At 43.1% G+C, this 27,537-nt stretch overlaps 1 protein-coding gene and 2 pseudogenes across 4 annotated transcripts in view; all 3 read right to left on the bottom strand.

Annotated features, from left to right (window-relative positions):
• Positions 1-2,781: 2,781 nt before the first annotated feature.
• Positions 2,782-13,548, bottom strand: LOC311525670 (protocadherin gamma-B1 pseudogene; annotated as a pseudogene). Its single transcript has 2 exons — positions 11,586-13,548; positions 2,782-3,483 (listed from the first exon to the last, which is right to left on the bottom strand). The product of its transcript is annotated as a protocadherin gamma-B1 pseudogene (transcript).
• Positions 13,549-17,037: 3,489 nt separating this feature from the next.
• LOC311524680 (protocadherin gamma-A12 pseudogene) lies at positions 17,038-19,515 on the bottom strand (annotated as a pseudogene). The gene has a single exon. The product of its transcript is annotated as a protocadherin gamma-A12 pseudogene (transcript).
• A 3,789-nt stretch (positions 19,516-23,304) lies between these two features.
• Positions 23,305-27,537, bottom strand: part of LOC311524676 (protocadherin gamma-B1-like) — a 41,458-nt gene continuing 37,225 nt past the window's right edge. For both annotated transcript variants that reach the window (XM_084636034.1, XM_084636033.1), the window contains exon 2: positions 23,305-23,842. In XM_084636034.1, coding sequence (XP_084492160.1) covers positions 23,831-23,842 — 12 coding nt within the window. In that variant the 3' untranslated portion in view covers positions 23,305-23,830. The remainder of the gene's footprint in view (positions 23,843-27,537) is intronic.

Here is a 27,537-nt window from a genome sequence, read left to right as displayed (position 1 = left end):
TAAAGTTATAAATCTATATTTGGATTTCAAATGTTTGCTCTTGGGGTAATGCCCACAAAGTAACACCCAACACATCTTGGAGGGACTATTCAAATTAAGTGGCTCATCAAGAAACACTTGGTTGACAATGGACCATGGGAGACGCCCATCTAGACTGAGTGGACTGTCAGGTAAACTTGCTGTCTGGAGTGTAGGTAATGGCTTCCTGGAATACCTGAGGGAAATTGAGCATAAACATGTGACTTGCCCATGTGACTCCAAACTCCATCTTGTTGCTGTAATTTTCCACAGTAAGAACAATGGGATGCCCTCCACATAGCAAACACTATAAAAGGCCCTCCATTTGGTCTTCAATCCTGCTTCTTACTTCTGAAGGAACTTTGCTACAAACTGAAGCTCTGAATCCAAGCTGTGGATATATTCCAGAGCCTTTACATAAATCAGCAGTTTATTCCATAGCTGCTACAAACCTGAATCAAGAACTTTGCCTTTACTGTATGTAATTGATTCCTTTAACCAATTTTAACTTTCTTTCTTTCTTTCTTTCTTTCTTTCTTTCTTTCTTTCTTTCTTTCTTTCTTTCTTTCTTTCTTTCTTTCTTTCTTTCTTTCTTTCTTTCTTTCTTTCTTTCTTTCTTTCTTTCTTTCTATAAACCTTTAGATTATAGATATTAAAGGATTGGCACCAGCATGATTTTTGGGTAAGATCTATGTTATGTATTGACCTGGGTGTGTGGCTGGTCCTTTGGGATCAGAAGAACCTATTATTTGATGAGACTGGTTTTAAGAACCACTCATCTCTGAATCCAGTGTTTTTGGTGGTGATAGAAATAGTAAAATGCCTGAGGAAACTGCCTTTATGTTTTCTTGTTAGCCAGTGTGGTAAAACAGGAGTGTACTTTTGTGGTTGGTTTGGTATATCTTATAAAAGAATAACCACCAGTTTGGGGTTGTGTTTGCCCTATTTCTCAGCAATTCATCCTGAATTTGACATCTGCAGTTGTGACCCACTGAGGCATGGTTACACTCCAGTTCTGGTGTTTCCATCTAGTCCAGTTAGGCCAGTATATCACATGCACATAGGGGGAGAAAGGGTCTCAAGTAGTAGAATTTATAGTTGATTGTGAGCACCTTCAACTTCATTTAGAAATCAAAAGACATCCAATGCAGATCATGGGGTACTGGTGCTCCCACCTGAGTCAAGACCAAAAGTACCTTATTTATACAGGTGGGGATATTTAGTTACTGTAAATTAGCATTTCAATTTACTTATAAATCAAATAATTTTTATTGATGTGTGAAAATGAAATACCTGTGAAATCATGTTATTGCATGGAAAAGGAGATAGAGAAAATGTCTCTGAAAGGATTATGTGACAGGGTCGGGCCAGATGGCTATCGGAGAGTAATAGAAGGCAGATATATTAACCCCAGGCTAAGAAGGTCCCTTTTCCCTGGGTAAGATAACAGGGAAGGTTCCAGAACAATCAGGAATCTTCTGGAGACAATTAAGACAGGTTGACTAGAACACCTGCAGCCAATGAAGAAGCTGCTAGAATTTATTAAGGCAGGCTAATCAGGGCACCTGGGTTTTAAAAAGGAGCTCACTTCAGTTTGAGGTGTGCGTGTGAGGAGCTGGGAGCAAGAGGCACTCGGAGCTCAGAGTGAGAACGCGGACTGTTGGAGGACTGTGGTGTACAAGCATTATCAGGAGGAAGGTCCTATAGTGAGGATAAAGAAGGTGTTGGGAGGAGGCCATTGGAAAGTAGCCCACGGAGTTGTAGGTGTCGCACAGCTGTTCCAGGAAGCACTCTAGACAGCTGCATTCCACAGGGCCCTGGGTTGGAACCCGGTGTAGAGGGCGGGCCCGGGTTCCCCCCAGATCCTCCCCAACTCCTGGTCAGACACAGGAGGAGTCGACTTGGACTGTGAATTCAGAAAAACGGCCAAGCTGAGGGCTGCCGTGAAGCTCCAAGGCGAGCAAATCCTCCAATAAGTGCAAGACCCACCAAGGTAGAGCAGGAACTTTGTCACAATTATGAAAGAATATCTCATAGGTTTTGTTTACATCTCTTACATCTATATGCAAACTTTGTATCTTATTCCTTTGAGAAGATCAAGCATTTGTCCCTAGTTGCTTTGTTTTAGATATTAATGCTTCAGTCCTCAGAGACTGAACAGAAGGAAAAAAGGCAAAAGAAAGACAGGAATGAGAGGGAGAGCAAACTGTGTATCTGCCGAGAAATTAAACTGTTACCCTAGAATCATTGTTAATGATTAGGGAATAATTTAATCATATTATCAGGAAATTTTCTATTTATGTAACTATTTTTATTTCTGTGCCACTTTATTCTCCCATGCTATGGATGAGGCACATTAAAAATATCTTTATGGTTACATTTGTATTAATACCCATTCCAAGTCAAAGGGAGAGAAAGCTATGATAATGTGGAAATAAAGTAATGTCTTAACATGACAATTATTATAATACTTTGAAACTACTTAGTGATATTCTATATCTCTTTTGGGATTAGTGCATCATGACATATTCCACACTTACCAGCTTTTCAACTTGTCTTACCAATGAACTTAGCACCACAACATGAAATAACTTTAAAAAAAAAGGTTAAAAGGTTCTTTATGGAAAGTAAGCTTCATTATGGAAAATATATTCATATTCAATATATGTATTCATAAACTAATTAGTCAAGCAACACGTATAGTAAATAGTGTATTACTAAAAAGGTCCAAGAGATCTAATTTTGACTAGAATTAAAACTGTTTCAAAACACAGGCAGACACACTAGCGCATCACGACAGACTCTCACCTCATGGAGTGTGTCGGCCTTGGACTTTGGGTCTCCAGGCACAGATGTACTGCTCATAGGCAGCATTTCAGAGTTGTCTCTGCAAAGAATATCCTCTTCTATGAAATTCTGACCATTTGATTTTAGGAGACTAAACGTCATTATGCCAGAGTCTGCGGCTAAACATTGATTATAGCTATATGATAAAGTCCCATCGCAGTAGCTCCTGGGCAATCCGGGACCCGACTTGAAAAAATGATCAGAACCAAAACATTGCAAAACTGGAAGATTCATCGACCTTCCACATTTCATCACAATGGCCAGTGCAACTGTCAGGAGGAACAAAAATGAGATCAAGGCTAAAGCCAACACCAAGTAAAACTGTAAATCAGACTGAGGTGCCGAGTCACCCGATTGGTCGCTCATTTCTGGAAGAGCCTCTTGGACGTTCTCGGCAAACACCAGGTTGAGAGTCACTGTGGCAGACAGAGGTGGCTGCCCGTTGTCCTTCACCAGGGTGACCAGCCTGTGTTTCACAGCGTCTCTGTTTGCAAAGGCGCGGGCTGTCCGGATCTCCCCGCTCTGCAGCCCCATGCTGAAGAGCGACGGGTCAGTGGCCTAGAGCACGTGGTAGGAGAGCCAGGCATTGTGTCCTGAGTCAGCATCCACTGCCACCACCTTAGTCACCAGATAACCTGCCTCGGAGGAGCGAGGGACCATCTCGAATAAGGTGGAGCCATCGGCTCCAAGGGAAGGGTACAGGATGCGAGGGGCGTTATCATTCTGATCCACAATAAACACCCTGACGGTGACATTGCTGCTGAGAGGCGGGGACATGCCGTCTTGGGCCTTCACTTGCATCTCAAACTCCCGGAATTACTCATAGTCGAAGGAGCGCTGCGCATAGATCGCTCTGGTCTGGGAGTTAATGGAGATGTAGGAGGAGAGAGGCACCTCCTTGATGCTTCAGCACAGGATGGAGTAAGTGACTCGGGCGTTCAGGTCCAGATCCCGGTCTGAGGCTTTTACACTGAAAATAGAGGCCCCCAAGCAGGGCCGGATTAAGACCTTTAGAGGCCATAAGCACTGAAAAGATTATGGTGCCCCCCCCATATGTAATTCAAAATAAAAACTGTACTATATCATAAAATAAAATTTTATTTTTCAAAATGACACAAAACTTACATGTATGCTGAAATTAAAATAGCTTCTTTCTAGATTTTCTGATTACAAAATTCTGGATAAGTTCATTGAAGGTGACTCCACGAAGCATGTCCACTTCCATACACAATAGGGAAAGTGAATCAGGTCTGTCCTGACACATTGTTGTTCTCTGAGGGTTTTTTATTCTTTTCAGCTGAGAAAAAGAGCGTTCTGCAGAGCAGTTAGTAATCATCAATGTTAGAAAAATATGTAGTGCGATCTCTACATTTGGAAATACACATTGTATTCCATCTTTCAATATTGTGTCATGAAGATCAATGTGACTGAATTTCATTTTTCCTGTTTCATTAAACTTTGCGTGCATATAACAGTGGAACTGCCATACTTCTCCACAGAGATTCATGTTTAAGTCAACAGGGTATGAGTTAACTAGCTTTTGGGAACCTTGTGAATATTGTTCATCAGATAAGTCCATATCATTTAGAAAAGAAAATCTGTTTGATACTTCTTTGTACAGTTCACCTCTCCTCTTCATATGAGCTTCAAGTGTATCAAGTATAGCGTAGTAAGTAGATATGCAAAATTTGTCTCTAGGATTCAATGCTGTTTCTATTGGACCGCTATCATTTGCTTCTTTTTTCCTGATTCTCTTGCGGGACTGGTCTTCTTTGTAGTTAATATCAGGCAAGATATCTTTTGATAAGTCTTCAAATCTTTCAAAATCATTCCTCAAAGTGTGTAAGTGGTTTGCTAATGACTGACAGAGGTCTGCACATGTTTTCAAATCCAATTATTTTTCTTGGAGAGCTTGACTTGTGTGGTAAACGTGTTGTAAAATTTCATTCCACATGGTCAACATGAATACAAACTCTAGTTCTTGCATCTTGTTTGCAATGTTTTCTGCCTCTCATATAGTTTCTCCCTTTTGTGATTGGTCTTCAGCTATACTTTCTATTTCATCCACAGTCTTTGAATAGGACTCCAGAATTGCACTTGTTGCCACTGCACGTGCCTCCCAGCGAGTATTAGAAAGAGATTTCAACACATGGTATGAATATGGCATATTTGTTCTGTTTTAAAAGCTTCTTCTGCATTCCTTGATAATGCCTTGACATGTTGGCAGCATTGTCATAAGATTGACCTCTGCACTTTGAGAAATATATTTTGCAAACTTGGCACAGATAATGCAGTACTTGATTTGCCATTTCTTCACCAGTGTGGCTTTTCAAATTGAGGAATGTTATAAATTGTTCAACAGGTTTTCCAGCTGTGGGAGACACATATCTTAGTACAATACTCAATTGATCAATATGGGAAAGATCAGGTGTAGAGTCAACAGATAAACTGAAGTACTCAGAAGTACTAATTTCATCCACAATAGCTGAACAAACTTTGTCACTCATTAGACCAATGAGTTCATCACATATTATCTTGGATAAGTATGATGGGTTACCTTTGCCAGCATTTTATGCCATATCTCATTTTGAGATATGGCCTGCTAAAAATGGGTCAAACTGAGCCACAAGCTCCAACAAGAATTTAACTCAGAATATATCAATAATAAAACATAAATTTATTGCAACACATGACTGGATCTGATTTCTTGGCATTATTTCAATCTACATTAGTAGGATGCCCCCCCCCCCCCGGTTTAGGTGGGGATAAGTAACAAAAAGAGAACAGACAAATGGGGTAAGAGTGTGTAGTGGAGTGTAAGGAAGTCTAACAAAGTTCTGGTTTTTCCCATGATGACTACTTAGATGCTTTTTTTGAAATATCAATTTTTTTCCAAAAAAAACCTCAAGCACATGCTTAGTCTGCCTAAACTAAACACATGCTTAGTCTGCCTACTGGGTAATCCAGCCCTGCCCCCGGGGGATTGTTCTCTGGCGCATAGGCGCTGTAGGAAGGTTTCTGAAAGACAGGAGCGTTGTCATTGATACCCGAAATCTGCAACAGGATGGTTTTCTGGGTGGAGAGGGGGGGAGAGCCTTTGTCTGGGGCTGTGATTGTGATATTGACCAGGGGTCCTTACTTGTAGTGTCTCCTTTCTCTGGGTCTACGCTGAATAATTGGCGCCCTGTGTCTTGAATGTCGCTGAAGGTGTAGGTGATCTTCGCATTCAATCCTTCATCCTTATCCATGGCTTTCACCTGAAGAAGGAAAGAGCCTTTTGGTAGATTTTCTCTCAGGCTGACCTTGTATGTCTCTTCAGTGAATATTGGAGGATTGTCACTGGCGTCAGAAATTTTAAAGTGAATCGTAACTGTCCCCGTTCTAAATGGATCTCTCCTGTCCACAGCCGCCAGGATCAAGTGATGAGAACTTTGTTGCTCCCTATCCAAAGGTTTTTCTAAAATTCTTTCCTCATGCTTAATGCCATCTGGGGTCTCCTTCACAAAAAGGATAAAATGCGGGGTTTTACTGAGCTGGTAACTCTGCAGCAAGTTGATTCTAGCATCTGGATCTTGTGCAGATTCTACTGGGAATCCCGCGCCTGATAGTATCGATTAAATGAACGCTGTTTCTTTTGAACCGCGGGGCGTTATCATTAATGTGCCGGATTTCGATGTTCACATGATAAATATTTAAAGGATTTTCAACCGAACGTCAGGACAAAAAAGGGTGGTTTTTTGCAGGTTGCCATTTTCCCCATTCACACTGAAGTATGGCTTTTCCTAACTGACACAGAGCTTTCGCTGCTGCAATTTTCTGACATCCAACCCCAAATCGTTGGCGAGATTCCCCACAAGGGAACCTTTGGCCATTTCCTCTGGAATAGAAAAATGAATCTGCTCCGAGACTGCCCGGCAGAACAAAGAGAATCAGAAGGGAAACAACAGTACCTGCGCGTGACTGCCCGGCTCGGCTCTCTGTGCCTGGTTTCCATCTCAGTCACTCTCCGATATGCTCTCCTTGCCTGTCTGGTCTGAATAAATTCTTTGTTTTAAATTCCTGTTACATTGAAAGGTTTTCCAGACTAGTCACTTCCATGTAAACAAAATGAACTTCTCTGCCTAGTAACACACCACAAGTCCAGGAAAGGATTTCTTTTCCCAGCAAGTGTGTGAGAGCTTTCCCCTGCTTTGTTTCCTCTAGGAGCTGCGCTGTGTTACCGAGCAATCGCACTGCAGGGGGCTCCTATGGATCTCCAGCAGCAGCTCCTGCACCGCCTTGACTCTCTTCCCCTGTCAAATACACAAAAGTTTCTCATCTTTTCGCCTCCTCTAACATAAGAACATAAGAACGGCCATATTGTGTCAGACCAAAGGTCCATCTAGCCCAGTATCCTCTCTTCCGACAGTAGCCAATGCCAGGTGACCCAGAGGGAATGCACATAACAGGTATGATCAAGTGATCCATTCCCTGTCAAAAAGAACAGGAGTACTTGTGGCACCTTAGAGACTAACAAACTGCTACTCTGAAACCTGTCATTCCCTGTCTATCATTCCCAGCTTCTGGCAAACAGGCTAGAGACACCATCCCGGCTTATAGCCATTGATGGACCTATGAATATATCTAGTTCTTTTTTGAACCCTGTTATAGTCTTGGTCTTCACACAATCCTCTGGCAAAGAGTTCCACAGTAACCCCTCCATATGTCCCAGTGACCCCATCTCCTAATCACCCTTGTGTCCACTCTCATCCTCTCCCTCCCTCTTTTCTTTACCCCTTCCTTCTCCTCTGGCTCTTTCCCCTCAAAAAAGCATATTTTACTCTCTACCATTAAATAAACAAACAGACCACTCCACCCTTGTCCCTACTTGCCTCTCCAATCACCATCCCATTTCACGTCCCCCTTTCAGCTCTGAGCTTGTTGAATGGACCATTTAAAATCACTGTATGGAGCCTCTCTCCTCCAATTCTACCCTTAGGCGCTGTGAGAATTTTAAGGAAAGTCGAAGAACAAGAGCATTTGAGAACCGAAAATGCAGGAATTCTGGGGAGGTTTCAACCAAACCTAGGGTGACAAGGTGGGTGAGGTAATATCTTCTATTGGACCAGCTTCTTCAAGTTGGTTCTTATTACCTCACACACCTTTTCCCTCTAATATCCTTGCACTAATATGGCTACGACATGCATAAACCTATTGAATCCGTTCATGGTCAGGATTTATTGGTGACTCACGGGGATAAATTTTAGACAGTAGTTTCCCCCTTTTTATGCTTAAAGATTTTGTACGTTGTGAAGGCTAATTGTTGTGTTTTGTTTTGTTTTGGGTTTTGTTTTTAAATTCTCATGATATAATACTCAGGGATGCTGCTGCTGCTGCTGCTGATATAACAACCCTTAAATCTTTTTTCAGGTTCACTGCTTCCAAGATTATAGTCCCATACTCCCCCAAAACAAAAGTATGGTCGATAATGTTTGTCTGTAAAGGTATGACATTGCATTTGTCTTATTAAAACACATGGCGTTTGATTGGGTTCAGATTATACAGCGATCCAGATTTCTTGGTATCAATGACCCGCACTTACAATTATTTACCTTTCCATCAATCTCTCTGTCATCTGCAAATTTTTATCAGCGCGTATTTTGTATTTTTTTCCACATCAATGACAAAAATATGGAATAGCACCAGATTGAGATCTGATCCCTGTGAGATTCCAAAATAATCACACTTATTCATTGGTGATTCAAACTTGTAATCTTATAAAAAAAGATGTCAAGGCCATTTAATAACAGTTGTTTTCCATGAAAACATATTGATTGATACTAGCAACTGGACTATAAATGTTATTGATAAAGTCCTGTATCAGGTACTACGACTGTTTTCTCTTGGATTTATGTCAGGCTAACTGGCTAATTTTCTGGGTCATTTACACTATAAAATGTCTCTTTCAGTAAGGTTTCACAGGATGAGGGAAATCTTTCTTTCTTTCTTTCTTTCTTTCTTTCTAAAATGAAGTCTTCTTACAGAGAATAGAAAATGCTTAACATAATTAAGAATGTCCTTTTTTTTGGAAAAACGAATGTGTAAAAACCACATGAGGTTCTCTCCTAGAATTCTTACTACTTATCAATGATAAAAGATTTCTTGGACAATTATTAGGTGTTGAAAATGAAAAGCATCTCACAGGACCATGGACAAATCCCTCCAAATATACTTTCTACAAAATAATTCAACATATGCAAATCAATCTATTTTATATTTTTTAAAAATTTCAAGTAAATTTCGTTACCTCCCGCACACAGAGGTGCGCACATGCACATGCACGCACGCACTCACACACATACAGAGCCACTACCAGTTTAATCTCATGACACATCAATCACCTTCAGTACATAAGATATCAAAAAGTTAAGTTACATATTAACTATAACTGTGCAAATTTGTCTACTTATAAAAAAGGGCCAATTTCTGACATTATTTTAAACTCATGCAGCCTTATTAAAATCTATATTGTGGCCCAGGTGGTCCTGGCTCACCTATCCTTCACTACATAAAACAATACCATTACCACCAAGATGGCCCAGTGCTTAGATGAAATCAGCTCCTGGATGAATAGCTCGCTGAAGTTGGAACTGAGCAAAACAGAGGTGATGCTGGTGGGAGCGGAAAGTATTTTGAAGAGTTTGCAGTCACAGTGAAGTCTCCTTTACCTGAAATTTCACATCTACACTTGGTAAATTCAATCTGTAGTCTAGGTGTACTATTGGATTTCTTGCTGATGCTGAGGTCTTACAAACAACAACAGCTGTGATTAATGATTTCTTTCCCCTCCACTTGGCTATGAGACTCCATCCCATCCTGGTAATGAGGACCTGGCCTCAGTTATTCATGCCTGTATCACCTCTTGACTGGATTACAGCAATGCAATATATTTAGTCATGAAACCTTCAGCACTTTGAAAATTCCAACTAGTACAAAATGCAGCAGCTCATCTCCTCAACAACATAGGTTGCCTGTCCTCTACTGTTTACACTGGCTTCCAAAAAAATTTAAAATGTTGCTCAACGTGATGATCCTTATTGTTCAAGTGCTCACTTCCTTGGGCCCAGAACACCGAAAAGACTGTAATGCTTTGGGACAAAGACCGTGGTCAACCACTATGCTCTGGGAAAATGGAATTCTGAACAATAAGATTAAAACCATTTGTTTTGGGAAAGAACTCTCTCTGGGAGCAGAGACTGTGGCATGAACTCTCTCAGGAACTAAGGACCATCACAAACGTCACCACTTTCTGTTCCAAATGCAAGGCACGCTTCTTTGACCTTGACTTCTCTAATCTAGATGGCAGATGTGTACTCACATTGTTGAATGGGTTGACAAAGCCCTGGCTGGGATGATTTAATTGGGGATTGGTCCTGCTTTGAGCAGGGGGTTGGACTAGATGACCTCCTGAGGTCCCTTCCAACCCTGATATTCTATGATTCTATGATTCTGTGAATGCACTACTGGGAGGAACTCAGACATTATGGTGATAAGCGAGGTATAAACATCTACATAGAATAGAACAGACTAGGAACAGAGAAAACTCTCAGGGCAGTATATGCATTGTGGATGCAAGCGTGTATTTGAGTGTTTTAGCTGTTTTCATATATATAAATGTATAATTTTGTTTTATACCTAGATTATTATAAATTTAAGTATGCCTATATAATACGTGTGCCTGTACATTTTATCTGTATACACACAAACTGACAATATATGCTCATTTTCAAATGCTACAAGGAAGCTACTCCTAAAGAAAATTATGTTTCACAATGTATCTCATAATTAAAAAAAAAAAAAAACGCTGATTCATTTTACTTTGACACACTGAAGAAAATTCAGACACTCCACTGACAAAAAAATCTCTGTATTAAACCCCCTATTGTAAAGCGATAAAAGTTGATGATACTAGAAATAACTAATCCAAATAACAATATTTTTAACTATTAAAACTTTCATTTCGAATTAAAAGAAATGGAATTTTAAAAGCCCTGATGTAGGAGCGAATCTGTACAAAGACTCACCTTTCCAAGTGCTTCGGCTACAGATTTTGGATCTCCAGGAGCAGATTTACTGCTCATAGGTAGCATTCCAGAGTTGTCCCTGCAAAGAATGTTCTCTTCTATTAAATTCTGACCATTTGATTTTAGGAGACTAAACGCCGTTTTGTCAGAGTCTGCGGTTAAACACAGATTATAGCTGTATGGTAAAGTCCCATCGCAGTAGCTCCGCGGCAATCCGGGACCTGACTTGGAAAAATGATCAGAACCAAAACATTGCAAAACTGGAAAATTCATCGACCTTCCACATTTCATCACAATGGCCAGTGCAACTGTCAGGAGGAACAAAAATGAGATCAAGGCTAAAGCCAACACCAAGTAAAACTGTAAATCAGACTGAGAGGCCGAGTCATCCGATTGGTCGCTCATTTCTGGAAGAGCCTCTTGGAAGTTCTCAGCAAACACCAGGTTGAGAGTTACTGTGGCGGACAGAGACGGCTGCCCGTTGTCCTTCACCAGGGTGACCAGCCTGTGCTTCACAGCATCTCTGTCCGCAAAGGCGCGGGCTGTCCGGATCTCCCCGCTCTGCAGCCCCATGCTGAAGAGCGACGGGTCCGTGGCCTGGAGCAGATGGTAGAAGAGCCAGGCATTGTGTCCTGAGTCAGCATCCACCGCCACCACCTTAGTCACCAGATAACCTGCCTCTGCCGAGCGAGGCACCATCTCGAACAAGGCGGAGCCATCGGCTCCGAGGGAAGGGTGCAGGATGCGAGGGGCGTTATCATTCTGATCCACAATAAACACCCTGACGGTGACATTGCTGCTGAGTGGCGGGGACCCGCCGTCTTGGGCCTTCACTTGCATCTCAAACTCCCGGAATTGCTCATAGTCGAAGGAGCGCTGCGCATAGATCACTCCGGTCTGGGAGTTAATGGAGATGTAGGAGGAGAGAGGCAGCTTCTCTAGGTTGCTGCTCAGGATGGAGTAAGTGACTCGGGCGTTCCGGTCCAGATCCCGGTCTGAGGCTTTTACTCTGAAAATAGAGGCCCCCGAGGGATTGTTCTCTGGCATATAGGCGGTATAGGAAGGTTTCTCAAAGGCAGGGGCGTTGTCATTGACATCCGAGATCTGCAACAGGATGGTTTTCTGGGTGGAGAGGAGGGGAGAACCGTTGTCTGTGGCTATGATTGTGATATTGTACTCTGGAGTCCTTTCCCTGTCCAGGGTGCTATCTGTGAGAATTTTGTAATAATTATTAGAGGACGACACTAGTTTGAAAGGCAAATTGTGTTGAAGATGACAAGTGACGTCTCCATTTTCACCGGCATCTCGGTCATAGGCTTTGATCAGAGCCGTCACTGTGCCTGGTACTGAGTCTTCTGGAATGGGACTGGATACAGATGTGAACGTCACTTCCGGCGCATTGTCGTTCTCATCAAGAATTTCTATTTGAACTTTGCAGTGAGCAGATTGTCCTCCCCCATCTCTGGCTTCTATACGTATTGTGTATGTATTTGTTTTCTCAAAATCCAGAATCCCTGTATTTGTAATTCTTCCACTCGCAGGATCTAAATGAAATAATTTAAGAGCATTTTCTTTAATGTTGCTAAAAATGTATGTGATTTGGGCATTTAACCCTTCATCCTGATCCGTGGCTTTCACCTGAACCACTAAGGAGCCATTTGGTAGATTTTCTCTCAGGCTTACTTTGTAGATCTCTTTAGTAAATTCGGGGCGACTGTCATTGGCGTCAGTGACATTAATCCTAATCTGAACCGTCCCAGTTCTGACTGGATCTCCCCCATCCACAGCCGTCAGGATCAAGTGATGGGAGTTTTGCTTTTCCCGATCCAAAGATTTTTCCAAAATTAACTCAGCATATTTATTTTCATCTGGACTCTCGTTTACTGACAGGATAAAATGCGGGTTCTTGCTGAGTTGGTAACTCTTCAATGAGTTGACTCCAACGTCTGGATCTTGCGCAGATTCTAGTGGAAATCGCACACCAGGCAGTGCGGATTCAATAATTGCTAAATCAATGTTGTTTGTCTTGAACCTCGGGGCGTTATCATTAATGTCCTGGATTGCTACAGTCACATGGAAAACATTCAAAGGATTTTCTACTACCGTTTCGAGTGTCAGGACACAAAGGGGTGTTTCCCCGCATATCTCCTCCCGGTCTATCCTGCCATTCACATACAGGTTGCCATTTTCCCCATTCACACTGAAGTATTGCTTTTCGGAACTGACACGGAGCTTTCGCTGCGGAAGCTCTCGGATACTCAATCCCAAATCGTTGGCGAGATTCCCCACAAGGGAACCTTTGGCCATTTCCTCCAGAATCGAATAACGGATCTGTTCCGAGACCACCCGGTAGAACAACGAGAATAAGAAGGGAAACAACAGTACCTGCCGTGTGACTGCCCTGCCGCTCGGTCTCTGCCTAGTTTCCATACCACGCATTTTCATGTACGCTCTCTTCTTTATTCTGTACAAAAAGTGCTTATAAATCCAGATATTTGGTAAATATCCCAGGTAATGAAAAGAAAATGAATTCAATTTCTCAGGCTAATTGAACACCAGAGTCCAGAGGGAGGCTTTCTCTGAGCAGCGAGGCTGTGTGCGCGTCTCTCTGGTTGTTTTCTCTGCGATCTGCACTGTGTGATTGAGAAATCAGGCTGCAGCCAGCTGTAATGGATCTCTGGCTGTAGCTCCACACCACATTGGCCAACAGCGACACTCTGAGCTCAGCCGGAGAACTGCAGCACACAAAACTCAACTAATTAGCCTCTCACAGTTTGTATGGCAACTTCCTATTTATCTGTATGTGTGTGTGTGTGTGTATATATATATATATATATATATATATATATATATATATATATATATTCTTACTATATGTTCCATTCTATGCATCTGATGAAGTGGGCTGTAGCCCACAAAAGCTTATGCTCTAATAAATTTGTTAGTCTCTAAGGTGCCACAAGTACTCCTGTTCTTAAAACTAATGAAGTCACCGATAGAGATCTAGACAAGAGGAAAGGTATTCTAATACATTTAATATAAATGTTTAAAAATTATTCTCAATCCAGTCTGTTCTAGCCTTAATTAGATTTTAAAAGGTTTGTCCAAACACCCACGGATATCTCTATAGTTTACAGTAGCACTTTCTTTATCCTTTATCAAAGTCGTTTGCTTCAAAATAAAGTGTAATTGTATTTTTATTATTATTGCATTTTCCTCCCAAGAGCCAGAGCCCTGATGGAAGACATGGGGATTATGTTTATGTTTTAATTCTGGTATCACTTGGAGAATAAAATACTTATTCTTAGATCTTGTGAAGTTTGTATATTCTGGAGAGAGAAGATGGGTTTTGCATTCATTATTTCAAGAAATAGGGTTGTGCTTGTGACCTGGTGTGCCTGGGAAAGCCCTCACTGAAAATGCCAAGGGCAGGGCAAGCTGCAAAAGGGAGAGCAGATACTCCCAAAACTGGTGGGCAACACTGAAGTTAAATTCACCAACCAGTCACAAACGATGCTGGTTTGATTCTATGATTCAAGCATATGATTCTATGCTTCTGATCCCCCACACTAGTTATCAAGAAACTAAAAAGAGAAACCACACAGCCCCCTTTATTGTATTTCAGTTTCCTGGCTCCCAATCAGCACAAAGGTCCAGTACAGTGAGAAGTTATTTACAAAATCTGCTCAGTATACAAAATGTTCTTCTGACCCCAAAGGGTCAGCCACCTTACCAGGTCAATATTATTTTGGATCATACCCAAAATATCACACTGCCAGCCAGTCTTTAGTGTCTAAAACTAAAGGTTTATTGTAAAAAAAAAAAACCAAAGAACAAGAAGAGAGTTGTTAAATGATAAAAAAGCACTCAGATACATACAGAGACTTCAAAGTCCATATATCAGGTTCTTAGCAGTATTGGTGAGTTTTCTGGCTTGAAAGTTCCTCTGGAATACATCCACAGCTTGGATAGGTCATTCAGTCCTCTGTTCAGAACTTTATTCGTAGAAAAAGTTATTCCAGAGGTAAGAAGCAGGAATGAAGACAAAATGGAGAAGATGTAGCTGCCTTTCATATTCTTTTGCTACGTGGCTAGTATTTCCTTTGTCCCAAACACAAGCTTCACAGCACATGGTATGGAAAAACCCTAGAGTTCTCTGTCCACAGGCATGCCCTACATGTCTTGTTGACTCATAAGGTGTAGCCCCTGCCTTCTTTCAATGGGTTCATTGTACAGCTGATGTCCCTTGATGGGCCACCAAGCAGGCTTAGTGCTGATCCCATTCTATCTGTCACCCAGAAACGCAGGACAAGTTTTGAAATACAGATATACCATACATATCTATAACTCACAGTACAAAGGTGATACAAACATCTCATAGAATCTCAGGGTTGGAAGGGACCTTAGGAGGTCATCTAGTCCAACCCCCTGCTCAAAGCAGGACCAATCCTCAATTTTTGCCCCAGATCCCTAGTTGGCCCCCTTAAGGATTAAACTCACAACCCTGGGTTTATCAGGCCAATGTTCAAACCAGTGAGCTATCACTCCATATAAACAAGATCATCCTACCTGGCAAATCATAACATTTTCACAGACACTTTACATGGCCTATCTGGTCACATTCCTTGCAATTTTATAATATTGGTATCAGTATCATAAAGTGTCTTCCATATTCCACACAGCACCCCAGTGCTTTCCCTTACCTCTCCAGAATGAGTTCTCTAGCCATGAGTCAGTTGTTACAAAACTCTGCCCTCTCCCCCACTCCCCCATTTTGGAGCCTGTATTTTCTGTGTGTGGAGATAGTCACAATTACTGGTTAATTTTATTGTTATGAATAACTATGACCAGAGTGAGTGAAACTCAAAGGGTTCCTCTAACTTAAGTTTATCCTACAGAGAGCCTTGAAAGTGAGTACAAATACTATGAATTTGATTTGGCATTGAATAGGCATCCAGTATGTCATTGGGATGATGGGTTCAGGTTGATCTGAATTGCTTAAATATGTTAGAGTACCTGTGTTAAGTAGTCTTATCTTTTTAAATGGCACTTTGTTCTTAAATATAGAGAATTGCAGCAGTTGATCCTGGAGGTTACAAATGCATGCATCACTGTGGCTAAGTCTTGGTACTACCTGTTGGATGCAGCAATCGGGCTAGCCATAGGTGGCAAGAAAGTGTTTTTAGCGTCCACTGCTATCTGGAAAACTAGACGTATTGAGAAGTCTTGCAGGACCTTGAGACTACATAGTGTCTTTGCCATTGTAAGGCAGGGAGTGAAGCACTGATGCTAACCAGGTCTCCCACGTACTCCTCTTTTCCTACTACCAATATTTTTATTCTCACCAGATGTAACGTCACTTAACATAAACGAACCAAATTATGAGAAAATGGGTGTAATTGTTTATGTCCTTAAACGAAACTGCAAGTCTGGGCACGAAACTAAATAAATAATGTAAAATAAATGTAATTGTCCTAAGTAATTTCTTATGAAATTATATTTTTCAAAGTTGGCTTTCAAGATATTTTCCCCTCTTCTATTCTAATTGTGCACTAAAAAGACAAATGTATCTTACACAGAATATACAATCTTCACTATATCGAAGGATATTTTATTTTATTCTCACAAACACTGTAATACAAAACTTAAAAACGTGAACAGGTTCCTTATGGAAGCCTTCCTTAAGGAGAGTATTCGGTGTTAGAAATATAGAGATTCCGAAGCAGTTCCGGTGAATTCTTGATAAAACCCATTCTAGAAAGGTATAATAATTTATTTTTCTTCGGCTCATGCCCTACTAAATTCGGTTTAAAAATGTGAACTAGAGTCTGTCACACTTGAATAACAACAACAGATAGTTTCATCTCCTATTAATGCATGAGTATAGACGATTTTATCCTAATCCTGCCTTCTCCGACTGTTTACAGGTTCTGAACCAAGATCGCAGGAAGAGAGACAAGCAGGGTTCCCCCGAATGTTTGCTCTGCACAAGAGCTGCTTCCAGTATCCACTGAATAAAACTATATTATTACGCGTCAAAACATTTAAAAAAGCAAGTAAAGAAAACTTACCGGACCAAGCGCATCATTCCCCTCATTATTCCTCAAATTTTCTGCAATTAAGAGACCTTCCTTTTTCTCATCAATCGGCCTATTTGAATAGTTTAATGCTGACTGGATACACTGGCTCTTTCTGGAGTCCGTGGTTAGAGAAACCTCATGTGAGCATGAGTGAAGAAAAGCTCTGACTCCATCGATCCCCACAAACTGCGAGACGGGAACTCCACTGAAAGTCACACTCGAGGAGTCAAACAGCTGCGAGTTTCGCCACCTGCGGAGTCTCAGGGCCAGTAACACTAGGATAAAGGTAAAGAACAAGCAGGAAACGGAAGCCACAGCGATCACCAAATACAAGGTGAGGCTGGACTGGGGGTCTGCAGGAGCTGAGAGGCTGCTTAAATCGGAGAGGATTTCGGGGATGCTGTCAGCCACCACCACCGTGACAGTGGCCGTGGCAGAGAGAGGGGGCTGCCCGTTGTCCTTCACTAAAACCACCAGACTTTGCTTGAGCGCATCTTTGTCTACAAAGGAGCGCGCTGTCCTGATCTCGCCGCTGTGGAGTCCCACAGAGAAGAGCCCCGGCTCTGTAGCCTTCAGCAGCTGGTAGGAGAGCCAGGCGTTCTGCCCGGAGTCTGCATCCACCGCCACCACCTTAGTGACCAGGTAACCCGGCTCGGAGGAGCGAGGGGCCAACTCCACTCCCGTGGAGCCATCGGTGGGAAAGGAGGGGTGTAAGATGTGCGGGCTGTTGTCATTCTGATCCAGTATAAAGAGAGTGACGGAGACATTACTGCTGAGAGGTGGGGAACCCCCATCCTGAGCCTGCACTTGGAACCGAATCTCCCGGAACTGTTCGTAATCGAAGGAGCGCAGAGCGTAGAGAGCCCCAGTCTCGGAGTTAATGGAGATGGAGGAGGGGAGCGGAGCTTCCTGGATCTGAGTTCCAGGAATGGAGTAAGTGACTCTGGCGTTCTCCCCCGAGTCAGGATCATTCGCTTTCAGGGAAGAAACGGAAGTTCCTCTGGGATTGTTCTCCGTGATGTACAAAGTGTAGGATGTCTGGCTGAAAATAGGAGCGTTGTCGTTTATGTCTGAAAGCTGTACTAAAATAGTTGTTGTTGAGGATAAAGGAGGAGTCCCTCGGTCTGTGGCTGTGATAGTTACATTGTAATCGGAGACCTGCTCCCGGTCCAATGCTCTGTCACTCACCAAGCTGTAATAATTGTCAAATGATTTCTGTAACCTGAATGGGATGTTTCTGGGTATGGAGCACGTGACCTCTCCATTCTCCCCTGAATCTCGATCGTGTAAATGTATTAGAGCGATCACAGTCCCTGGAGGGCTGTCTTCACTCACTGACTTGATTACAGACGTGACTGTAATTTCAGGAGCATTATCATTTATATCAATAACAGCTATCAGAACTTTAGACCTGGCCGAGAGGTCTCCAACGTCCTTTGCTTGAACCTCCATTTCATATGATGCAGCTTCCTCATAATCCAGGTTTCCCACAGTTGATATTTCCCCCGTTTTAGAATCCACCTGGAATATCTGGGACGCTTTGTCTTTCATCTTCCGGAGTGAATATGTGACCTCCGAATTTATCGCTTCGTCCGGATCTGTGGCGTTTACTGTCAGCAGCAGAGACCCGACGGGCACATTTTCCAAAACATTCACTTTATAGACAGGCTGACTGAAAACTGGTGCATTGTCATTTGCGTCAAGGACAATAACGCGGATCTGTGCAGTTCCGGACCTAACTGGATCTCCCCCGTCAGTGGCTGTGAGGATTAGATCGTGAACATCTTGTTCTTCCCGGTCTAGAGACTTTTCCAGCACCAGTTCGACATATTTGTCCCCATCAGCTCCCGTTTGCACATCCAGAGAGAAGTGTTTGTTACTGCTGAGATAATAGCCCTGCACAGAATTGGTTCCCAAATCTGGATCCTGCGCCCCCTCAAGAGAATATCGGGTTCCCACGGAGGCTAACTCACTGATTCTAAATTCCAATTCATCTTCCTGGAAGCGGGGCTCGTTGTCATTAATATCTGTGATTTCAACTTCAACTCCAAAAACCTTCATTTTTTCCTCTACTATAATTTCAAAATTTAGCAGACACGTTTGCTTTTGGCCACAGATCTGCTCTCTGTCTACTCTTTCCGTGGGGTATAAATGGCCGCTTTTAATATTCAAAGTAAAATACTGAGTCCTACCTCTGCCAACAATGAGGACTTCACGGTCTGAGAGCCCCGTTATAGCCAGCCCCAGATCCTTTGCGATATTCCCCACGGAAGAGCCTTTCTGCATTTCCTCCGGAATCGAATAGCGAATCTGTCCAGAAACTGCCTCCCAAACATTAACTAATATGAGGCAGAACAGGACTCGTCCTTTGTTTTCCAGCAGCATGTGTACATTCGCCATTTCCAACTCTCTAAAGAGACGTCTGAGATGAAACCAGCACGCAGAGTTCGGAGACAGGCTTTCTTCTGTTGGGTTTATAATCCACGCCGAGTGCAGAGGATTTATTCAGCGATGCTGCCGTTTGAAGATGATTTAATCTCTGTTCTGTGCTGTGAAACACTGGTTTGTCTGCTCCATTTCTCGTTGCGTCTCTCTCCCCGAGTGGTGAACAGCGGCGCTCAGAGTCTCAACTAATAATTACAACTGCTCAAATAAATAAAGTGCTGTCTGTTTCCCTATGTGCCAGCTTACTTTTTCAGCACTGTATATAATCGTGTCCTAATTAAGGTATATTTTAAAACTGAACACACAAAGCAAAGCAATATACTTTTTGAAGTAATTATCAAAACACAGGATGGTTTTCTGTGTGGAGATGGGGGTGTCTTTGTCTCTGGCTATAACTGTAATATTATACTCCGCCTGAGTGTTCTCCATGACCATCTTATAATAATTGTTAGGAAAGGATATTATCTGAAACAGAGAGTTACCCTTTATATGCCATTTAACCTTGCCATCTTCTCCTGCATCTCAGACGGATAAGCAGATCAGAGCTATCACTGTCCAAGGGAGACAGTCTTCGAGAAGTGGGCTGGACACTGATGCAGATATCAGCTGGGGGGCGTTGTCCTTCTGATCAACAATATCCACTTCTACCTTGCTGTGGGCAGCTATTTCCCTCCATCTTTGGCTTCCGCTCCGAAGATGTATTATTCTGCTCTTCGAAGTCCCAAATTCCTTTAGTTGTAGTTTTACCGTTTTGGGGATCCCGAGTAAACATTTGCGGACCATTTTCTGGTATGATGCTGAATGTATGATCCTCAATGTGAATCGTGCGTTAAGACCTTCCTCATTATTCCTGGCTTTCACCTGCAGTACAAAGAATTATTCTGATAGATTTTCTCTCAGGCTGACTTCGTAGATCTGTTCAGTGAATACCGGGGGATTCTCATTGGCTTCAAATTAATCCTAATTTGAGCAGTCCAGGTTCTGACTGGATCTCCCACTTCCACAGCCGTCAGGATCAAGTGATGAGTTACTTGCCATTCCCCACCCAAGTGTTTCTCTAGGAATAGTTCTGAGTAGTTACTGCCATCCTGTCTACCCTTCACTGCTATGGAGAAACGTTGGTTTGGGCTGAGCTGGTAATTCTGTAATTAATTCTTCCCAACATCAGATTCTGTGCAGAATCCAGTGGAAATTCGGCACCCGGCAATGTTCATTAATCATTTCTAGATCAGCGTTACTTCCTTTGAACTGCGGTGCATTACCATTTAAGTCCCGGATTTCAACATTCACATGGGAAACTTTCAAAGGGTTTTCAATTACACTTTCCAGTTTTACAAAACAGACTGGAGATTTCCCGCTTGTTCCCTCTCGGTCTATTCTGTCATTTACATACAAGTTTCCATTTTCTACATTGACAACGAAGTATTGCTTTTTAGCCATAGCAAGAACACAGAGCTTTCTCTGAGGCAGCTCTCTGACATTCAGTCTCAAATACTTGAGATTCCCCACAAGGAGCCTTTTGCAATTTCCTCAGGAATCAAGTCTGTTCAGAGAGCACTCGGCAAAGCAAAGAGAATCAAGTATTGGGAAAACAGTACTTGCGGTCTGAGTCCCCAGCCTGTGCCTGTCCCACTGTATTTGAGTCCCATCCCTTTTGCTTTCATTTTAGCTGAGGCCTGGTCTACACTACGGAGTTAGGTCAAGAAAGCCACCTTAAGTTGACCTGTTAATGCATGTGTCTACACTACCAGGTCCTTTATGCCAACCTAAGTTACTTCTAATGTCAACTTCTGTAATCCACCTCTGCCAGAGGTGTAGCACTTAATTTGATTTCCATGGAAATTTGATTTCAGTGCAGTGAAATGCTGACATCTATGCAAAGATGTGGAATGAGGGAGAAGGGCTACACAAGGGACACACAGCAGTGCCATATGAAAATACAAGAACTTTGCCAAGTGTACCAGAAGTCAAGGGAGGCAAACAGGCATTCTGGTGCTGAAGCCCACACATGCCGGTTCTGCAATGAGCTGCATGCGATTCTTGGGAGTAATCCTACCAGTACTCCCAAAAGCAACATGGACATCCCACAGGTGTGTGAGTCTAGGGACAACAAGGAGGACGATATGGTGGATGAGTAAGAGGAGGAGAATGGGAGACAGGTGAGTGGTGGATCATTCTCCCCAAGAGCCAGGAAATATTTTTAACCCTGGAGTCCTGTGGGTTGCAGGACATCATGGTGGCTGACCACGATGCCGGGGAAGGCACCTCTGGTGAGTATACAGTTACAATCAAAGTCTAGTTAAACTTTAGTGGGCATGCACATTTGGTGATATTACATGTTTACTGTGAAGAAAAAGCGAGGTGCTGTGGTTCTGTGTTTACAAGAGGCCGCTCCACCTATGCACAGGGTGGCCCCTGGAAAATAATGTTTATGTGGACTGGGATAGCCCAGGAATCCTCCATGGATATCTTTAGGAAACTTTTGTGAAGGTACTCTGCAATCCTTTGCAGAAGGTTTCTGGGCAGGGCAGTCTTATTTCTTCCACTATGGTAGGACACTTTCCCACGCAACTCCTGAATTAATTCTGTTGTCATCACTGCAGTACACAGCATAACAACATAAGGACCAGGTTTATAGCCAGACACTTGCAGCATCTCCTTCCTTTCCAGCTCTGTTACCCTCAGGAGACTGATATCATATAGGGTTGCCTAGGGGAAACTTCTCATTAAAAGTGCTCTTACAAGAAAAAAAAGAGCATGTAGACCCACTCCACCCTCCCACATTCCGGATCGCCAAACCACGCAGCCACTAATGTGCCTTTACTGTTCTTGGCATGGGTCAGTGAGTAGTTTAAGTGGCTAATAGGGGACTGGGACCCCACATATGAGATTCTGCAATTTGGGAGTGAAAATGTTTCCTGCCTCCGCCCCATTCGTAAACAGCTTCCCATGGTGCTATGTGGAAGGGCCATTGTTTGACTAGCTACCTCTGCTCCCGACATAAGCCTGCCATAAACTTCATTAAAAGTGCGGTCACCCATGACTTGAGGGGGGGGGCGCGGGGGACGCTACTCGCCATGACTGGAGCAGCAAAATGGTGCAGTGAACGGTTACAGATTCTGATTATGTTATGGCTTGCACCTAGTGTAATAACGTTGGTTTGTTTGTTTTTTCTGAAAAGGGCCTTGCTATGGAAACATATTATTCATGTACAATGGCTCCGTTATTTTTTCTTATGACTGACCACTGGAAATGTGTCCTTCAGCATGCCATCAACACCTGAAAGCAGACTTTCACTGATTAGAAGGAGGAGAAAGAGAACATGGGAGGACACGTTCACTGAGATAATGCATGCCTCCGGGAGCACTGACACAGAGGTGAGACCATGGAGGATTTCACTGTCTGAGAAGTTAGACATGGACATGGAAAGCTTCCCGTGAGCAAGAGTGTGCAGCACAGGATGAGATGCTTTGGATTATGAGGGACCAAGCAGACATGTTAAGGTGTCTGGTTGAACTGCCAGAACAGAAACAGGAGTGTAGAGTCCCTCTGAAGACCCTGGTGGACAGTCAGGCAGCATTGCCTGGTGCAGAATCACCCTCCCCCAAGTGTTCCATGAGGCATGGACAAAAAGTCCATTAGCCCTTTCACTTAACTCAAGGGGAGGGTACAAGGAACTGAAGGTGCCCATTCACAGAGCTTTGATGGTCTAGAATGTGGTGTTACGTTACACAGCTCTCCCATTCCAACTTTACAATCCCTTTTGCCCAAAGTTACCTTTTTTTTGTTCTCCCTCTTTACTTATGTTTGTTAAATAAAGTAAATGGATTTAAGAAATAAATGTTCTTTATTGAGTAGAAGCAGTGGGCTTGGACAGGGGGTTGGCTTTACAGGGACAGTGATACAAGCCAGGTGAAGGTTTTGGAAAACTCAGTGCAGACAAGCAGCTCACATTACTGTGACTCATTAATGAAATGGCTTTTCAAAGCCTCGTAGATATTTAGCGCCCTTTGCTGTGCTCTTCTCATTGCCCTGGTGTCTGGTTGCTCAAAAATGGCTACCATGCAATCTGTCTCAACTGCCCACACCTGCAGAAAATTTCCCCCCTTTTTTCACAGATATTATGGAGCACACAGCATGCAGCTATAACCATGGGGATGTTCTCTTCACAAAGGTCCAACCTTGTTAGTAAACTTCTCCAGTGCCCTTTTAGATGACCAAAGGCACATTCGACCACCATTGTGCACTTGCTGAGCCTATAGTTGAACTGGTCATTACGGCTGTCCCGATGGCCAGTGTATGGCTTCATAAGCCATGGGAGCAAAGGGTAGGCTGGATTCCCCAGGAAAACTATAGGCATCTCAACGTTGTCAATGTTCATTTTGTGGTCTGAAAAAAAAAAAAAACAACCCAGGATTTCAGCTTTTTTAACAGACCTGAGTTCCTAAAGATTTGCATGTCATGAACCTTTCCCAATCATCCTACACTGATGTCAGTGAAACGCCCCTTGTGATTCACCAGCACTTGCAACACCATTGAAAAGTATCCCTTTTGGTTTATGTACTCTGTGGAAAGGTGGTCTGGTGGCAATATGGGGATATGCGTGCCATCTATTGCTCCACTGCAATTAGGGAACCCCATCGCATCAAAACCATTCACTATGTCCTGCACATTTCCCAGACTCACTACACTTCATAGCAGAAGTCAATTAATGGTCCTGTACACTTGGAGCACAGCAGCTCCCACAGTTGATTTACCTACTCCAAATTGATTCCCCAATGACTGGTAACTGTCTGGCATTGCAAGCTTCCAAATAGTGATTGCCACTCACTTCTCTATTGTCAGAGCAGCTCTCATTTTTGTGTTGCTGAACTGCAAGGCAGTTATGGAATATGGGAGACTGACTGTGTGTTGTGTAAAAAAATACTCCATTTTGTTTGTTTTAAACCTGCTGCCTATTAATTTCATTTGGTGACCTCTAGTTCTTGTGTTATGAGAAGAAGTAAATAACAATTCCTTATTTACTTTCTCTACACCAGTCATGATTTTATAGACCTCAATCATATCCCCCCTTAATCGTCTCTTTTCCAAGCTGAAAAGTCCCAGTCTTATTAATCTCTCCTCATACGGAAGCCGTTCCATACCCCTAATAATTTTGTTGCTCAATTCTGAACCTTTTCCAATTCTAATATATCTTTTTTGAGATTGGGTGTTATCACCCAGTATTCAAGATATGGGTGTACCATGGATTTATATAGTGGCAATATGATATTTGCTGTCTTATTATCTAGCTCTTTCTTAATGATTTCCAAAATTCTGTTCACTTTTTTGACTGCCGCTGCATGTTGAATGGATGTTTTCAGAGAACTATCCATAATGACTTTAAGATATCTTTCTTGAATGGTAACAGCTAATTTAGAACCCATCATTTTATATTCTTGCCAGTAAGTTAAAGAAGTATGGGCTGGATGAATGCACTATAAGGTGGGTAGAAAGCTGGCTAGATTTTCGGGCTCAATGGGTAGTGATCAATGGCTCCATGTCTAGTTGGCAGCCGGTATCAAGTGGATTGCCCCAAGGGTCGGTCCTGGGGCTAGTTTTGTTTAATATCTTCATTAATGATCTGGAGGATGGTGTGGATTGCATCCTCAGCAAGTTTGCAGATGACACTAAACTGGGAGGAGAGGTAGATAAGCTGGAGAGTAGGGATAGGATACAGAGGGCCCTAGACAAATTAGAGGATTGGGTCAAAAGAAATCCGATGAGGTTCAACAAGGACAAGTGCAGAGTCCTGCACTTAGGACGGAAGAATCCAATGCACCGCTACAGACTAGGGACCGAATGGCTAGGCAGCAATTCTGCAGAAAAGGACATAGGGATTACAGTAGATGAGAAGCTGGATATAAGTCAACAGTGTGCCCTTGTTGCCAAGAAGGCCAATGGCATTTTGGATTGTATAAGTAGGGGCATTGCCAGCAGATCGGGGGACGTGATCGTTCCCCTCTATTTGACATTGGTGAGGCCTCATCTGGAGTACTGTGTCCAGTTTTGGGCCCCACACTACAAGAAGGATGTGGGAAAATTGGAAAGAGTCCAGCGGAGGGCAACAAAAATGATTAGGGGACTGGAACACATGAGTTATGAGGAGAGGCTGAGGGAACTGGGATTGTTTAGTCTGCAGAAGAGAAGAATGAGTGGGGATTTGATAGCTGCTTTCAACTACCTGAAAGGGGGTTCCAAAGAGGTTAGATCTAGACTGTTCTCAGTGGTGGCAGATGACAGAACTAGGAGTAATGGTCTCAAGTTGCAGTGGGGGAGGTTTAGATTGGATATTAGGAAAAACTTTTTCACTAGGAGGGTGGTGAAACACTGGAATGTGTTACCTAGGGAGGTGGTGGAATCTCCTTCCTTAGAAGTTTTTAAGGTCAGGATTGACAAAGCCCTGGCTGGGATGATTCACTTGGGGATCGGTCCTGCTTTGAGCAGGGGGTTGGACTAGATGGCCTCCTGAGGTCCCTTCCAACCCTGATATTCTATGATTCACCTCTCTCCATTCTGAGAACTGACCATTTGTTCCTACCCTGTGTTTCCTATCTTTTAAACAGTTAGCGATCTGTGAGAGGACCCTCCCTCTTATCCCATAACGGCTTACTTTGCTTAAGAGCCTTTGGTGAGGGACCTTGTCAAAGGCTTTCTGAAAAATCTAAGTACACTATATCCACTGGATCCCCCTTGTTCAAATGCGTGTTGACCCTCTCTAAGAATTCTAGTAGATGGTGAGGCACGATTTCCCTTTACAAAAACCACGTTGACTCTTTTCCAACAAATTATGTTCATCTATGTCTGACAATTTTGTTCTTTACTATAGTTTCAACCAATTTGCCCGGTACTGAAGTCAGGCTTACCAACCTAAAATTGCCAGGATCATCTCTGGAGCCCTTTTTAAAAATTGGCATCACATTAGCTATCCTCCAGTCATTTGGTACAGAAGCTGATTTAAATGACAGGTTACAGACTGCAGTTAGTAGTTATCAGTTTGTTCCAAAACCTCCTCTAATGACACCTCAATCTGGGACAGTTCCTCAGATTAGTCACCTAAAAAGAATGGCTCAGGTTTGGGAATCTCCCTCACATCCTCAGCCGTAAAGACCCATGCAAGGAATTCGTTTAATCAGAGGTGAAAGTAAGCTGGTGTGGGCTGGTACAGTGTACCAGTAAGAAAGTGGCTGAAGCATTCAGCACAAATGGGTAAAATAGGCTAGCTTTGGGCAAGTCTTCACTAGCAACATTAAAGCGTTGCCCTGGCAGCACTGCCCCGGCAGCTCTTTAACATGGCTTGTGTAATCCCGGCATAGTGCTGGGAGAGAGCTCTCTCAGCACTATAAAAAACCCACCTCCAGGAGGGGAATGCTGCCAGCACTGGGGGCATGGTTTTTAGCACTGGTGCACTGTCTACACTGGCACTTTACAGCCCTGAAACTTGAGTCACTGAGGGGAGTGTTTTTTCACACCCCTGAGCTAGTAAAGTTTCAGCAATGTAAGTGGCAATGTAGACAGTGCTACAGCACTGGGAGCCACGCTCCCAGTGCTGGTAGCTAGCTATTCCCCTTGCAGAGGTGGTTTTATTACAGACCTGGGAGAGCTCTCTCCCAGCGCAGGAGTCCTGATTACACAGCCACGTTAAAGCGCTGCCAGGGCAACGCTTTAACATTGGCTGTGTAGACATACCCCTAAAGCTACTCTAGACCAGTGGTTCCCAAACTTGTTCTGCTGCTTGTTCAGGGAAAGCCCCTGGCGGGCCTGGCCGGTTTGTTTACCTGCCACGTCCACAGGTTCCTCTGATCTCTGCTCCCAGTGGCCGCAGTTCACTGCTCCAGGCCAATGGGAGCTGTTGGAAGCAGTGGCCAGTACATTCCTTAGCCCGCGCCACTTCCCGCAGCCCCCATTGGCCAGGCACAGCGAACTGCAGCCAGTGGAAGCTGCGATCAGACGAACCAGTGGACGCCGCAGGTAAACAAACTGGCCCCGCCGGCCAGGGGCTTTCCCTGCACAAGCGGCAGAACAAGTTTGGGAACCACTGCTCT

This window comes from Lepidochelys olivacea, assembly GCF_965140295.1.
Source record: "Lepidochelys olivacea isolate rLepOli2 genome assembly, chromosome: 8".
Taxonomy (NCBI): domain Eukaryota; kingdom Metazoa; phylum Chordata; order Testudines; family Cheloniidae; genus Lepidochelys; species Lepidochelys olivacea.
The sequence above is the reverse complement of the archived record's forward strand: the minus strand, read 5'-3'. Positions and strand labels throughout refer to the sequence as shown.